Source organism: Miniopterus natalensis, chromosome 2 (genome assembly GCF_054644295.1).
Source record: "Miniopterus natalensis isolate mMinNat1 chromosome 2, mMinNat1.hap1, whole genome shotgun sequence".
Classification (NCBI taxonomy): Eukaryota; Metazoa; Chordata; class Mammalia; order Chiroptera; family Miniopteridae; genus Miniopterus; species Miniopterus natalensis.
Genome location: NC_142082.1, coordinates 142,588,922 through 142,603,742, shown reverse-complemented (window position 1 = coordinate 142,603,742; position 14,821 = coordinate 142,588,922). Strand labels below are relative to the sequence as shown.

Sequence of the window (14,821 nt, the reverse complement as noted above, 5' to 3'; positions counted from 1 at the left end):
GCCTGGACTGTCCCAGTTTGGGAGATGTAACTTGGGGGAAAGGGTGGCACAGGTCATGGTGTGACCTCAGCCCCGCAGGGCCCCTCATGGCACAAGTACAAGCTACAGGGAGTGAGAATGAGGGATAGGCTGAGGGAGTGAGCAGGCTGGCCACGGGCTGGGCTGGCAGCTAGTTTATGTGTGGGCTTAGAGGAGCACAGGGAGGGTCAGAGGACAGCAGGGGAGCATTCTCTGATGGAAGGGGTGGCGGGAAGGGCTCCTCAATCCCGGCTGGTGCCAAAAAGCTGCAGGAAAAAGGTGAAGATGTAGATGATGTCTAGGTAAATGTTGAGGGCTCCAAAAATATACTCCTCGGGGCTCAGCGTGTGGCGTCGGTTACCCATCAGCAACTGAGTGTCAAATGCCAGGAACTGAGGGAAGGGGAAGAGAAAGGAGAAATCGGAAGGTTCAGTCACTGTGACACTGATCAAGGGGACCCAGTGTTCCCACCCAGGTCCACTCCTGATTTTGTTACTATCACATGCTACCCGACTGTTCGGTGACCCTCCTGTGACAGCCCAGAATCTGGAACTTCCCCAACACCTTCTGTCTTAACTGAACACCTACTATGTGCCACGCACAGGGATACAGCAAAGAACAAAAAAAGACAAGATCCCTTACCTCATAGAGCTTCAAGTCTAGCGGGAAGTAATTGTTAGTATGAATGTAACCAAAACACAGGGTGCTGATCACAAGGAACCTGACCCTGTGTGAGTGTGGCAGGGAGTTAGGGAAGGCTTCCTGGAGGAGGGGACCTTAAGGGACCTTCAAGCTGAGTCCTAGTCTTCTTGCCATTCCCTCAGGGCCCTGCTCTTAGAAGATAAACGAATGCTTCAAGCAATGGCGAGCAGGGAATGGGCACCCATTAATGCTTCACAGACATTAGCCTGCTTAGTCCTGATAATCTCCTTACTGAGTAGAGATTCTAGTAGTCTTAGAGAAAACGGAGATGTTAAGTACATGCCTAAGGTTACACAACTGGGAAATGGCAAAGCCAGGATTTGAACCTGAGCAGGCCTCCTCCAGAGCCCCCATGATAACCATTCTGCTCTGCTGCTTACAGACAGCACCAGGGGTTTGTGCCTCCTGCCAGGAAACAGGTTCTCAGCTCTCCCCAGGACACCTTGGCCTCCTGGACTATGAACAGTTATTCCCTTAGAGAAGGCTCCTCTCTTCCACCCTGCTGCCACCTATCAGGCCTTCCCACTGTCTACAGCACCTCCTCCAAATAGCTTTTCTCTGGGGTCCCAGCACAAAGAACAGAACCCCTCAAGAAGCAGCATATGAAACTTGACAGGCATGCTGTGCTTTTCTGGGAGAAAGAAGCCAAAAAGTTCCACCAATGTCTTCAAGGTTATGAACCACTGATCCACATTGGATTGGAATTCTTTAAATTGACTCACATTCCTGTTAACTGGGCTGTGCCCGGCTCTTCCGTCATTGTGCGTGGCCCTGTATTCCTTGGGCCCTCTGGAATATTCATTATATTATAAATATGTATGGGGCAAGGGCTGGTGCCAGCAACTGGCCGAGAGCTGCAGACAATGGGGAACGCAAATGCCCGCCTTTGGGGGGCTCACCACTTAATAGGGACTCTGAGATGAGTACAATAAAACCCAGTGAATGCCATAATTAGGGCTGACTGGGTAGGAGAAAAGTGTTCCAGGAGAGGTGACACTTAACCTGGGCTTTGAAGGATGCGTAGGAGTTTGCTAGACTGAGAAGGCATGGTGTGATGAATGAGGAATTTAGTGTGGCAGGAGCAAGGAGGAAGGAGTGGAGAGAGAGGCCTGGGGCCTGCCCCTGAACCTTGCACTTTACCCTGGAAGCTGGGGTTCAGCTCCCTTTCCTTCACCCTAGACACCAACTCCCTGAACTCTAGGACCCAGGCTTCTTGGAGTTGCTTTAGGTGCAGCCCCATGGATCCCTGCCTTGGTGCCAATGCCCCCGGTGCACAGGGGGCAGCTCCAGCAAGTGGGACATGGAGGCACATAACCCTCAAAGGTGAAGAGTAGGAGTTGATTATGAACGCGGGCTTGAAAGTCAGCCTGACTGGATTCTAGTCTTAGCTCCGCTACTCACTAGCGATGGGCAAGGCATTTAGTCTTTGAGTCTGTGAGTCCATGTTGGTAAAAGGGAGATGAGTACTTTTCTGAGGTGGTTGTGACAGAGAGATAATGCGTGCAAAGCACCTGACACAGTGCCTGACACGCATTAAGCGCTTAATAAATGGTAGCTCTTAATGCGGTTTTATTGTTATCTGCAGAAGGAGAAATGCCTTCTTGAGAACATGTGTCCGCTGCTGCTGAGCCTCCAGTGTCTCCCGTGGCTCATCGAGGAGACAGAAATGTTACTAGGGAAGTTGTGTGGCCTTAACAGAAGGGCAATGGGGAGCCATGGCCAGGGCTGTGAAGGCCCTGTGCGGGGTATGCCAGCCTCTCTGAGCTCAGGGGCACTGAGAAAAGGGCATATGAGAGCGCAGGGCTGGAGCTGGAACACCTGGGTTTGAGTGCTGGTTCCATCCCTCAGTAGCCATCATCCAATTGACCCCAGTGTCCTCATCTTCAAAATGGGACAGTAGCAATGACCCCACCACAGTGTGGTTTTGAGGGTGACTATATGGCAGTGTATGTGGCATCAACTATTATTATTTCTTAGCATCGTCTCACTCCATTCTATGCTCCTTCTGAATCTGACTTGGATTCCAAAATACATTTTCCTTCTGTAGGGAGAGCAGGCAAGGAGAGGGGCCAACTCCAATGCTCCAGGCTGCTTAACAGTCACAGCTGCTGGCAGAAGTTAATAAATTGCTGATCTGGCTTATCAATCAGTAGTTTGCTTGGTTGATTGCCCAGAGCCTGGTCACCCCTGGGTGAGCTAATAAAAATAAATCTCTCAACTTAGAAGGCTGGGACCTGACCAGGTTTGGGGGTGGCCCTCCAAGAAGCACTCACCCCGGAGGCCTCTTAGAGCAGCCAGCTGGCTCTTCTCTTGGAGAAAACAGGAATGAAATGGCTTCTGCACCTGCCCTTGGCCTATGGCCATGGATACTTATCTATGTGGTGCTCCCTGGGATAGCCTGCCCCAAATTCAATCCCACTGCCTGGTCGACCCATTATGCAACCTCATGCCTGTGAATCAACTGAAGGCTTTTCATTTATTCCCAGCAATATTTATTGAGCATCTATCATGTTCTAGGGAAATTGCCTTCAGAGAACGAACAGTCTAATGAGAGCAAAAGACATCACCAGAGATTATATTATGGGCAAGCATTCATTACAGGGGAAAGTTACCTACTAATAATCTCCCTGGGTGACGGTAAGCATTGCTAACTAACGTCTTGGTTGAGAGCAGATCTCGGTTATAGTTAACATCTTAGTTGGCAGCTAAGATCTCAGTTGAGAGCTAAAAACTGGGTTAACCACTAACACCCAAAAGGACAGCATGTACTTGAGTTGGTAGCCAGCTGAAGACAAGACCCTGTTGGAGGAACATGTGGGATAGGAGCAAGAGGCAGGAGTGGGACTAGATGCTATAAACTGGTGTCCGAATAGTCCTTTTACACGCTTTTTTTTTTTTTAATCTCATCTCACTCACCCAATTTGTCCTAGGAAGTTGGTGTTGTCACACTATTTTTCATATGAGGAAAGGAGTGTCAGAGCAGGTGACTGATTGATATCTAATGCTGGAGCCAGATGACCTGCCTCATTCTGATGGAGACGGGGAAGAGGGGGCTTGCAGAGAGGGAGGGGACATGCACAGAGGCAGGGGAGCCAAAGCAATTTTCCTGGTTCACCCTACGGGCTGGTGTTGGATCTGGCCAGGGCCCCTGGCTACACACTGGGGCTGACCCTGCTGTGCCCAGGGCTTAGGCTTAGGCCTGTTGTTCCCCCAGAGATGAGGCTATGAGACAGCGTGCCAGGGAAAGGTCAGCTCAAAGCCACCAACAAACAGGCACTGAATACAAAAAGCTGGGGTTGCAACGCGTTGAATCAGCATAAAGAGTAACACATGGACCCTGCCTATCCTACGGCGATGCCAGCAGGAGCGCGCAAAGCAGCACTGGTTCTAGCGGTGAAACACTGAAAACTGCCCCAACTCCATCAGTGGGGGCCGGGTGAAAGGAACTGTGGGCAGAAACCTCTCTAACATAGGCTATCACAAGAAAAAAGCAAGTTTCAGAAAAATCCATATCAGATGATCCCCTTTTATGTTAACAGAAAAACCTCATAGGAGCCTAGTATCTAGCAAATATCTATAAAACGCAGATAGAAAGGTCTGGAAGGATAATGACCACAGCGGTTATCACTGGGGAAGTCAGTGAGGGACATGGTCAAAACAGTGCTCAGTGGCTGAACATCGACCTAGGATCCAGGAGATCGCTGTTCGACTCCCGGTCAGGGCACATGCCCAGGTTGTGGGCTTGATCCCTCGGTAGGGGCATTCAGGAGGCAGCTGATCAGTGACTCTCTCATCATTGATGCTTCTATCACTCTCTCTCCCTCTGCCTTCCTCTCTCTGAAATCAACAAAGACATTTTTTAAAAAAAACTAAAAAATACAATGTTGGCATCATCTGCATTATTTAAGATTAAAAAAATGGAAATATATCAATAATGTATTCATATATTATGTAGTTAGAAAATTTTAAAAGAAAGGTTAAAGTTACGCAAAAGAAGAGTTGGTGACCTCTCAGCATAAGCCCATGTGGCAGGTGTTGAGTGATCATGTCTGTCGTGTAGCCGAGGAGACTGAGGCACAGGGAGCATAAATGATGTGCCCACTTCACAAAGCCAAGAGGGCGGCTCAAGTCTTCTGACCCCAAATTCCACTCTCTTTCTACTATGTGACACTGCTTCAGGATGTGGTGTGTGTGTGCGTGTAAGGTGTGTAAGGATAGAAGAGGTGGGAAGAAATGTGCAAACAGAGCTCATGGCCAAGAGCACTGCAGGCTTCCTGGGGGGTGCAGGGAGCTCAGCATAGCTGACCCTGCCACCACCTTCTGGGCTAGAGAGTGGACCTGGGCTTTGGGGATTCTTTAGAAAGAAATGACCAGCCTTGGGCCTTGGGGCCTGGATTGAGATGCAGGTCAGGGTGAGGAAGGGGAGGTGCCGAGTGGAGACTTGGAGTCCATTAGTTGCCTGGGGCCAATGGAACATATTTCTCTTGTCTTCACTGCCCTGAGAGTCAAAAATTTAAACAACATGGACAACTGCACGTAGCCCTGGGTCCTGGTATGCGTCTCCAGACGGGCCACTGCAGGAACGGGGTCTGGCAGGCATCTGAGCCAGAAAGCCTGGCCCAGGATAAAAGGGAGCAGTGTACGAAGTATGTGAGAGAGCCCGTGGGTGGTCCTGTGAGGACGAGCGTGAGTGTAATACGGTGCTCAAGCACACGGACAGGGAGTTACACAGACCTGGGTTCAAGTATTGCCTCTGACCTCAGGCAACTGACTCCTACTAATAGGTAATACTTATTGATCATTGATGATGTGCTGGGCACTTTCTAAGTGCTTTGCACGTATTAATTCGTTTTAAAGTTACAAGGACCTACGAGGTGGGTACTATTATCATCTGCATTTTACAGATTAAAAAAAAAGGAAGCATAGAGAGGTTACATGATTGGATCAGTCTGCACAGCTAAAATGTGGGAGAGAATGGATCTGAGCCCAGGTACCCTGGCTCCAAAGTCTGGTGCTCTGAATGACACGGTTAACATTGACGGTGGCGTTACAGCTACCATAGTAGTTGAGAAACTACCATGCTCGAGTGCTAGACCGTCTTCTTTTTCCTTTGTGCATATTATCCCATGTAATCACTACCCGGCCTTGTGAGAGAGCTCTTATTAGCCCTGTTTTAAAGATGAGGCAACTGAGGCAGAGAGGTCAAGTAACTCACCCAAGGTCCCCATGGTAAGATGAGCTAGCCTTGCATGTGGTTTGGGTAGGATGTATGCGGCCGCCTGGAGAGCTTCCTCCCACTCTACGTGCTCCTTGTGCCCTCTGACAGTGCCTCTTCCTGGCTCTGCTCTGGAGAACCCCCACCCCGCTTATGAGAGCAGTGACCCCTCCCTCCCTGCTCTGCCCCTGCCATTGCACATACTCCTCTGCTCTGTTCCCAACTGGGCCTCTGAATCACCATCTCCCTCAGTCCCTAACCCCAGGGATGGGGAGGGGGGCTCTGGGTCTGGGTGGCATAAAGGCTTGGTTTGAACAGCAGGTTGGTTCCTGAGAATGAGCACTTCAGGAAGCAAGAGTGAGGTGAGGCCTGTGAAGGGGGCACCTTTGACCTTACTTTCCCCCAAAGGAACAAAGGAATAATTACCAGTGAATCCACCCTCCCTGCTGCCCTGGAGGAATCTATTGCACTTCCAGAGGATTCGGGTGAGGCATGAGGGCTGCTTTAGTAGCAGAGGGTGGCTGACAGAACAGAGAAGGTTCTCACTGGATCTTTCAGGCTCATGTAAACCACTGAGGCAAAAGGGCCCAATGAAACAGGTAAGTCTAAAATAAAATCACACCCTGCCGTGGGTCTGTATAGCCATTTTTACTTTTCAGTATTTCTCTAATTTGAAGATAGGACATATATCACGGTCCCCACTAGAAAAGCAAGGTAAGGGGGTGGGGTGGGGCAGACCGAAGCCTCCTTCCCGATCCCTCAGGTGCTGTCAGGTCTGGGGGGCAGAGTCCCTGTGGGCCTGGATGGAAGTAACTGTAAAAGCCTAGCCTCGGCGGGACAAGGCCTCTCTGGGTCCTCCTGTTGTAGAGGAAGTCAATCTGGATAACGACTCTGGGCCCTATTATCCCATCTGTGAAATGAGCAGCAAGGTAATTGTGGAAAGAACGCTGGGCTGAGAGTCAGAAAAATGGGGCTTGCGTCCCACTTGGCAGTTAACTCTGCATGTGTGTGTGTGTGTGTGTGTGTGTGTGTGTGTGTGTGTGTGGTATGTGGTGTAGTATGTGTTTATGGTATGTGGTATTTGTGTGATGTGTGTGTCTGGCATGTGTGTAGCGTGTGTGTGTCTGGGCGTGCTCTCCCTGGGCCTCAGTGCAGGGAGTCTTCTGCCAGCTCTGAGGGCTTAGCCTTGAAACCTCTTTTTCTTCCAGGGACTGAGGGCCACGGTGACTTTGCGAGTCCCCAATGGTTAGGGTGAACACCCAGCACTGGAGGCCCAGCACCTTTACAAACAAATCATCTTCCTATCTAAGCTCCACTCATCCAAACACCATTGGGGTCTGAGGCATCTAATGCTAACCACACCTTCTCCCTGCCGCTTGTCCTTGACTTTAGGACATTGCAGTGTCCTAGCCGGTCTCCCAGCCTCTGGCCTATCTGTGCAACTTTCCCTTAATCTTCCTTAAAGCATGGAGGCTGGGACGTTTCCCCAGGGCCTCAAACTGGCCAGGCTGGGCAGCTGGACAGAGTTCTAGTCCCATTGGGTCCATCACTGAATTTCTAAAATCCTATGCTGAGTTTCTTCCTTAGGCCTCCAGGCTTGGCTTCCAATTTAGGTGGTTAGAGACCCTAAATAGCTTTTGGGAGTCCCCAAAGAACTAATTCTGAGGTAGAACAACCTGCCCAAAGTCATGTGGCCATGGAAGCTCAGCCACGCTGGAAACCTGTTGGCCAGGCCCTCAGCCCCACCTGGTCTCTCTTCCTGTCTAGCTCTTCTGCTTTCTTAGCCCCTCCACCTTGCCCCATCAGCTCAGCCCAGCCCTCAAGCTGCCCTGCCTGATTTTCCATGAGCTTCTATGAAAAAGCACCTGAGAGGGCACTAAAGGGGAGAGGAGGATGGGGCCACCCTGAGGTCAGTTCGTTTGGCTGACTCACCCATTTCTACTGGCATTTGGGTCTGCGCCCAGTGGGTGTGGGGTGGGGTGAGGCAGAAAACCCAAGGCCTCTTGAGAATGCACCAAAGCTAGATGGGGTGAGGCCTTGGAAGGACCTGTTCCTCAAAGCTGGACCAGGACCCTAAAACCTGGGCTCCCAACCCCCCAGTCTCAGCCTAGTCCAGCTGGTGGCCCTGCCCTCAGAAATAGCAGTGTCTTTCAGGGGAGGGGCTTCGGTCTCTAGGAGAGAGAATCAATCCTTTGATTCTCAAAGCTCTTCCAAGGCTCAAGCTGGTGGTAGTGGTGGTGGTGGTGGGGGGGGGTTGGTTCTCACCAGGGGTCTGGACCTCCTCTGACACTTCACCCCTTCCTCAACACCCTCCTGGAGGCAGTGAGCAGGGCAGGAACATGATAAGAGCTACTTTGTAATATTTCTAGCTGCGGTGCAGGGAGAGTCCCTCATGGTGCTGAGAACTCCCCACACTAGGGTAGAGGATGCCAGGATGGGCAGCTGGAGAGAGCAGGGGTGCTGGGCACTGGTTCTGGGGATGGGTTGGAGCTAGGCAACCACAGATTCCACAGGACAGAACTGAAGCTGGATAGAGGGTCAGATTGAGGTCAAGGACTTTCTGAGTTAGGGGTTAATGGAAAGGCCCAGGGACCTTTGTTCTTGTGGGGCTAGGCTTCTGAGGGCCTCTGTCCACCTGAAACTGAGGGGAAGGAGGGGAATGAGTCCAGTGGCCCCCCCCTCAACTCTCCCCTACCCCATGGAACCCAGGGGACCTGCTGTATGTCCTCCCTCCTTTGACCCACGTGAACTAAGGGCAGGACAAGGGGGGGGGGCACTCACATCACCCTGTTCCTGACCATTGTTTACATAGCCTGAAGGATGAGCCCAATTAGGGCCTTTTGGTGTGTTGGTCTCTCAAGGAGACATTAACAGCTAATTAATTAGGTGCTGCGGTTCCTCCTCCCCTGTGACTCACAGGAGACTGAGCAGCACTTAAGTCAACTGTGCAGCCGCTTCCTGTGCCCCACTGACAGCACCTCAACCATGCCTCTCAGGCACCCCTTCATTCCTCAACATCAAGGGGTGCCTACTGTGTGCCAGGTACTGTTCTAGGCACTCGGGATACAGCCATAAGCCAGACACAAGTCCCTGCCAACGAGGAATTTACATTCTGCTGGAAGGAGACAAATGAGAAACAAACAAATCATAAAAACATTGACTCTGTCAGAGGATGAGAAGTGCTACGGAGAGAAATAAAGCAGAGTGAGGAGTAGGGGACAGTGTGGGGTGGGGGGGAAGGAGAGAGAGGAGAGAACCTGTTTCTATGCTGATGGGAATAATCCAGTAAAGAGAACAATACCACTGATGAGGCAAGGTGGGGGGCAGTTACCAGAGAGACCTCCCAGCCTCCCCCAACTCCTAGACAATAGGAGTTGTCCTCTTTGAGGAGGACCACAGAATGCTGCAAATGGCACCAGGCAGGTCACCTGGGTCCTGTCCTAAATCTGCTTATTTCTGCCAGTGGGACTCTGTGCCAGCCCTTTAACACCCAGGCTCCAGATGTGGAAATCAGGTCTTATAACATCAGCACTGCCTCTCTCCCTGGGTTGAGGTGAAAAGCCAATGACGTAATAGGTGTGAAAGTGCTTTGTTAAAAGGTAAAGGGCGGAACTGATGGTTGGGATTATTTTGATTATTCTAATAACACAAGGGATTATTAAACAAATTTAACAGATTACTGTTCACCCAACCTTACTTGTATAGCCTCCCTCCCCACATAGCTGACACACTTGTTGTGACCTGATCCGCAAGAAGCCAAGTGAACTCCCCAACCCTCTACCCATTATTCTCGCCCTCCCCCCACTCTGCCCTGCACTGATCCCCCCCCTTCTTCCATTTGTCTCTGGCAAACCCTGGCTACCCGCTGAGGCCTGAGCAGGCTCACTCCTCCCAGTGTGACTCTCCCTCTTTCTCTCCTCTTTGCAGATTCCCCACCCCATTTTCCTAGTCCAAACTTGTCTTTAGAATGTACTGCCTGAAGGAGAGAGCCCTGGTCTGGGAGCCAACAGAAGTTAGTGTCGTAGGGTGACCAACCATCCTGGTTTGCCCATGATTTATGAGGTCCCCCAAGAAGTGTGACTTTCAGTGCTAAAACTGAGAAAGTTCTTGGTAAACTGGGATAAGTTGGTCACCTTAGTCTTGATCAAAACCACACTTAGTTGACATGCCATCATCTTGCCAGGAAACTTGGGACAAATCACTTAACTTCTTTAGGGTTCAGTTTTCTCATCTGTAAAAAGAGGGGCTTGGAGTTTCATTAGATCCCTTTTTAGTCTCTTCCAACCCTTAAGTTCTGAGCCTAGGGGTCATTTACTTATTCCACAGATATTTACTGAGTGCTGCTGTGTGCCACACACTGTGCTCTTCCCATTGACTGTGGCATCCTGGGCACACAGCACAGCACATCACACATAGTGTGCTCAATGAAATGAAGACCTGTGGGAATGAATGAAAGAACTGACCACACCCTCATTCCTGGCTTGATCCCAATTCAAAACCTCTGCTCATAGGTTCGACCCCTTAACTCCTCCCATTTCTGCTTCCCCAATCTATCACCCACAAGCCTCTGGAGCCTGTGACTAAGCCCAGAACTCTGGCCAGATTGAGTTGAACTGAACACTCCAATGAGGGAGAGGACAGTCTGGTGACTGCTTCTGCTGGCAGTGGGTGTTTACCTTGGATCTCCCCCTGCCCCAGCCTGCCCAGGAGCTGTCACCAAAATGAGTTTATCCCCCTGGTAGATCCTAGAGCACCATCACATTCATGCTTGGAGCCCATCTGAGCAAAGGGTCTGTGTTGGGTTGCTCCAGGTGGATGTCTGCCCCTGGTCACTTTCTACCCCCTGGGCATCTGCTTCCAGCTACCCACCTGCTCCCTTCCCCAGCTAGCGATGGGGCTCTGGAGCCAGACCATCCAGTTCCCAATCTGGCTCTACCACTTCCTTGAATGCTGGAAGATCTTGGACAAGTTATTTAACATCTCTGAGCTTCAGGCTCCTCACCTTAATTTGATAACAATAGAACTTATTTCACAGAGTTATGGTGAGGACAAAGTGCTCACGGAGAGCTTTCAGAGGAGAGAAGAGCAAGTGCTCAATCAATTTTAGCTGTTACTGTTATCAACAATCATTGTCATCAACACTCTGTTTGTTGGAACAGTCAAGAACAAGCTCGGTGTAAGTGCATCTCTCTCATAGGGTGCTTAGAATCTCCTTTGCTCCAAGAAGCCTTCCCAGGTTACCCCTAGGAGAGCAACAACCAACTTAGTCCATGTGGCTTGGACACCTTCACTCTCCCACCCACACAAGCAGCCCTGGCTCTTCCCAGGAGTGAGGGGTACCTCCTCCCAGTTCTGTCTAATGCTTTAATCCTGCTGTTGCAATTTTCCTTCCCCCTTTGCGCAGATCAACTGGTCTGTCTTAGAGACCAGAGAGAATTCCTTGACCTTAGCACCGGCCCTGCCCTGCCCCAGATGCTTCCCACGGGTTCAGGGAGGAGGCCTATGAGGAAGGCAAAGATGGTGAAGGGCCTGGGGAAATGATCAGAGCTGAGAAGGCAGAACCCTAGGGAGCCACACTTACCAATGTAAACACGCCTGCTCCCAGCACTGCATACACCGTGTGGAGCCAGGGCACCTATGGGGCAGACAGCAAATGGGCTTAGGGATAGTAGATGGGAGTGGGGCAGAGGGGCAGGGAGGAGGGCTCAGTCCAGAGAATGGAGGATGTGGGACAAACCTTCCCAGTGGCACCCTTCCTCACTGCCCCCAATCCTCTCCAGAAGTCCCTAAGAAACTCCAGATCCTTGATTCTCTGTGTGTTCAGGGTGGGGGAACCCCAGGATAACAGTGATCATGGAGGGCTTGTCAGGGAGCCCCAACCTGACTGGCACAGGTTCCTCACACAGCCCCAGGCTCAGGCAGCACCAGAGTGGCTCTTCCTGTCGGGTTCCTGTCATTTTCCCAGCCTGGGCTGGCCTGAGGCTGCTCCCTCCTCCTTGTCCTGTCTGTCCCTCTGTGGTAAGTTCCCAGGTTCTGCCTGTCCTAGTAAGGGGCTCAGGTGGAAGGGAACAAAGACTTGAACTCAGGGATGAGGTGGGGTCCATCTGGAATTCCTGCCAGCTGTGCACAATGAGATTCCCTACAGAGGCTGGAACAGCATTCCTTCAGTCTCAGCCCCCCAAGGTTGCAGGGGCACCCAGCTGTGTGTGGAAACCTTATGAGAGGTACCACCTCACTGTGCCCACTGTGGGATCTTCCCACAGAAGATTTCTGGAAACAAAGGCATCCCAGCAACTTGACCTGGCTTCCCACGGTCAATAAAGGGTTCTTTGACTCTCTGGGGCCCCTCCCTGTACCCCCATCTTAGATACACAGAGGGCCCCAGACCAGCTCCGGCCCCTCCCTTCGTCAACCGGATCCTGGGAAGAGCCAAGGAAATGCCAGAACCAATCCCGCTGTCCCGGACTGGGAGCAATGCCCTGGAGGCGGGGGCTGAGTGGGATGGGAAGGGGGTGAAGAATGCTGCTCCCAACCTGGAAGAAAAGGGGTGGGGGGTGACCAAGTACCAAGAGGAGCAGGGGCAGATATAAGCACTGAGCCTCCAGCAGGGGTCCAATAATTCAGCTTCATCTCTTGGGTTCCCAGCATCGGAACCTCAAACCCACCTGTGATGCCCTCAATATGCTAACTTTTCCGTCTGCAGAGGCCTTAGTACCTAAAATGGGTCACTGAGTCCTGGGAAATCCTAGTTGGGTTTCCCAGGGCAGGCTGGACACTTGTGAAAGAGTTGAGACTTGGCTGGTCCTATGGATGATCCAATGGGGTGGGGGTAAGATCAGGGCCTACTGTCCTACCCCTACCTGCCTGGCTGCCTAGAGTCTGCCCCTCTGGACTTGGCTGATTCCCCAAGAGCCCCAGAAGGTCCTTCCTCAGGACCTCTCTGAGCCTGGTGGCCCCATGGAGCTCCAGAGCTCCCTTGTGCCAAGGGTTTAAATGCTCCGTGGCACACTCCCCTCCCCACTAATGGGAGGATGGGAAAGGTGAAGCCGGATGTGGCCCGTGGGGCAGGCAGGTGTCCAGGCCTGCTGAGAAAGGCCTCCTTGTTGGTTTGCTTACACTGCCAATAAGCCCAAGGCAGGTGCCAGGAGGGGCTGGACAGGATGGCAGGCTGTGAGCCTTTGGCTCTAGGCCTTCTTTGGAGGGTGTGGGAGGAAATAGCACCCTCTGGCCAGCAGGCCCTCCTCCTTCCCCATGGGGCTCGCTGAGATTCCCCGAGACTCACATATTGAAAGGGCAGGAGGACGGCCAGGATGAGTCCACTGAAGAAGAGAGTCATGAGCAGCACGAAGAGCACACCCTGGCAGGAGGTGAAGTCAAACTGCAAGGACGGGGCGGGGTCAGCAGCTGGGCTGAGGCTGTACAGCAGGCCATCACCTAGTGCTCGCCCAGAACCCAGCATTCCTTCCCCACCACTTCTCCCAGGTGGCGTCCCCAGGCCCCGCTCACCCCCTTTACCTCTCATCAGTTGGGGATCTAAGCTTGGAGGCCCCCACCCATTTCCCTGCCCACAGACCCAGGAGCTGACCTTGGTCTGGAAGCTGAAGATGGTGACAGAGAGGCAGACGAGGGCCGTGATGCTCAGGCACAGCAGCACCGACGTGGTGTTGTAGTAACTGCAGGAGTGCAGGCCATGGCTCAGCGGCCAGCGGGGCTTCTGGTCTCCCAGTGCCCTCTTCCCAGGCCCACCCTCCTCTGCCCCGACCAGATCTCATGACCTCTCGTTGCCACCCTCTCCCCTTTCCCAGGGTCTTCCCTCTTCCTGCTTCCCTGGCCTTTCTCCTGGGCCCTGACCTCCCCAATATGTTAGACTGGTATACTGTTAGAAGGATCTTGGAGAGGTGGGAATGGGGGTGTGGAGGGGTTTGTGCTGTTGCCTAGAGGTGGAAACTTCCATAATTTCAAGTCTGGGGCCTTTTAGTTGCAGTCTGACAGGGGCCACCTTGGACTCCCCCACCCTGCCCCATCAACCTAGCCAGGTCCTAGGGGTGCTGTCCAGCAGAGTGTGTGGGGAGAGGGTTCTAGGCCAAAGTTTCCTGCATGCCTGAATCCCCTCACCTACTCAAATGCTCCCAGGAATGCAGACTGGTGCAACCACTATGGAAAACAGTATGGAGGTTCCTCAAAAAATTAAAAATAGAGCTGCCTTTTGACGCAGTGATCCCACTTCTAGGAATACATCCTAAGAATCTTGAAACACTAATCAGAAAGAATATATGCAGCCCTATGTTCATAGCAGTGCAGTTTACAATAGCCAAGATCTGGAAACAGCCCAAGTGCCCATCAGGAGATGAGTGGATAAAAAAGCTGTGGGACATTTACACCATGGAATACTACGCAGCTGTAAAGAAGAAAGTTCTTCTACCCTTTGGGACAGCATGGATGGACCTGGAGAATATTATGCTGAGTGAAATAAGCCAGGCAGAGAAAGGCAAACATCACATGATCTCACTTATATGTGGAATCTAAAGAACTTAATAAACTGATGAACGGAACAGATTCAATGACATGGAAGCATAGATGAGACTGACGAATGTCAGAGGGAGGGAGGAGGGTGGGTGAGTAGAGGAGGAGAGAGTAACCAAAGAATTTATATGCATATATGCACAACCCAAGGACACGGACAATGGTGGGGAGAGGGACTGGGGAGGGGGGTGGGATGGGGTGGAACGGGTCATTGGGGAGATAAAGCGACATTTGTAATATTTTAAATAAAAATAAAAATTAAAAGAACAAAACAGAACAAAACCAAAAAACCCACAAATGCTCCCAGGAGGATGGAGTTTGGGGGGAAGTTCCGCCCATGGTGCGGCTGTCCCTGGCTCTATG

At 51.6% G+C, this 14,821-nt stretch overlaps 1 protein-coding gene across 2 annotated transcripts in view; it reads right to left on the bottom strand.

Annotated features, from left to right (window-relative positions):
- Positions 1–225: 225 nt before the first annotated feature.
- FAIM2 (Fas apoptotic inhibitory molecule 2) overlaps positions 226–14,821 on the bottom strand; it is a 28,738-nt gene continuing 14,142 nt past the window's right edge. For both annotated transcript variants that reach the window (XM_016201258.2, XM_016201259.2), the window contains exons 9-12: positions 13,521–13,608; positions 13,218–13,313; positions 11,517–11,570; positions 226–410 (exon numbers count right to left, since the gene is read on the bottom strand). In XM_016201258.2, coding sequence (XP_016056744.1) covers positions 261–410; positions 11,517–11,570; positions 13,218–13,313; positions 13,521–13,608 — 388 coding nt within the window. In that variant the 3' untranslated portion in view covers positions 226–260. The remainder of the gene's footprint in view (positions 411–11,516; positions 11,571–13,217; positions 13,314–13,520; positions 13,609–14,821) is intronic.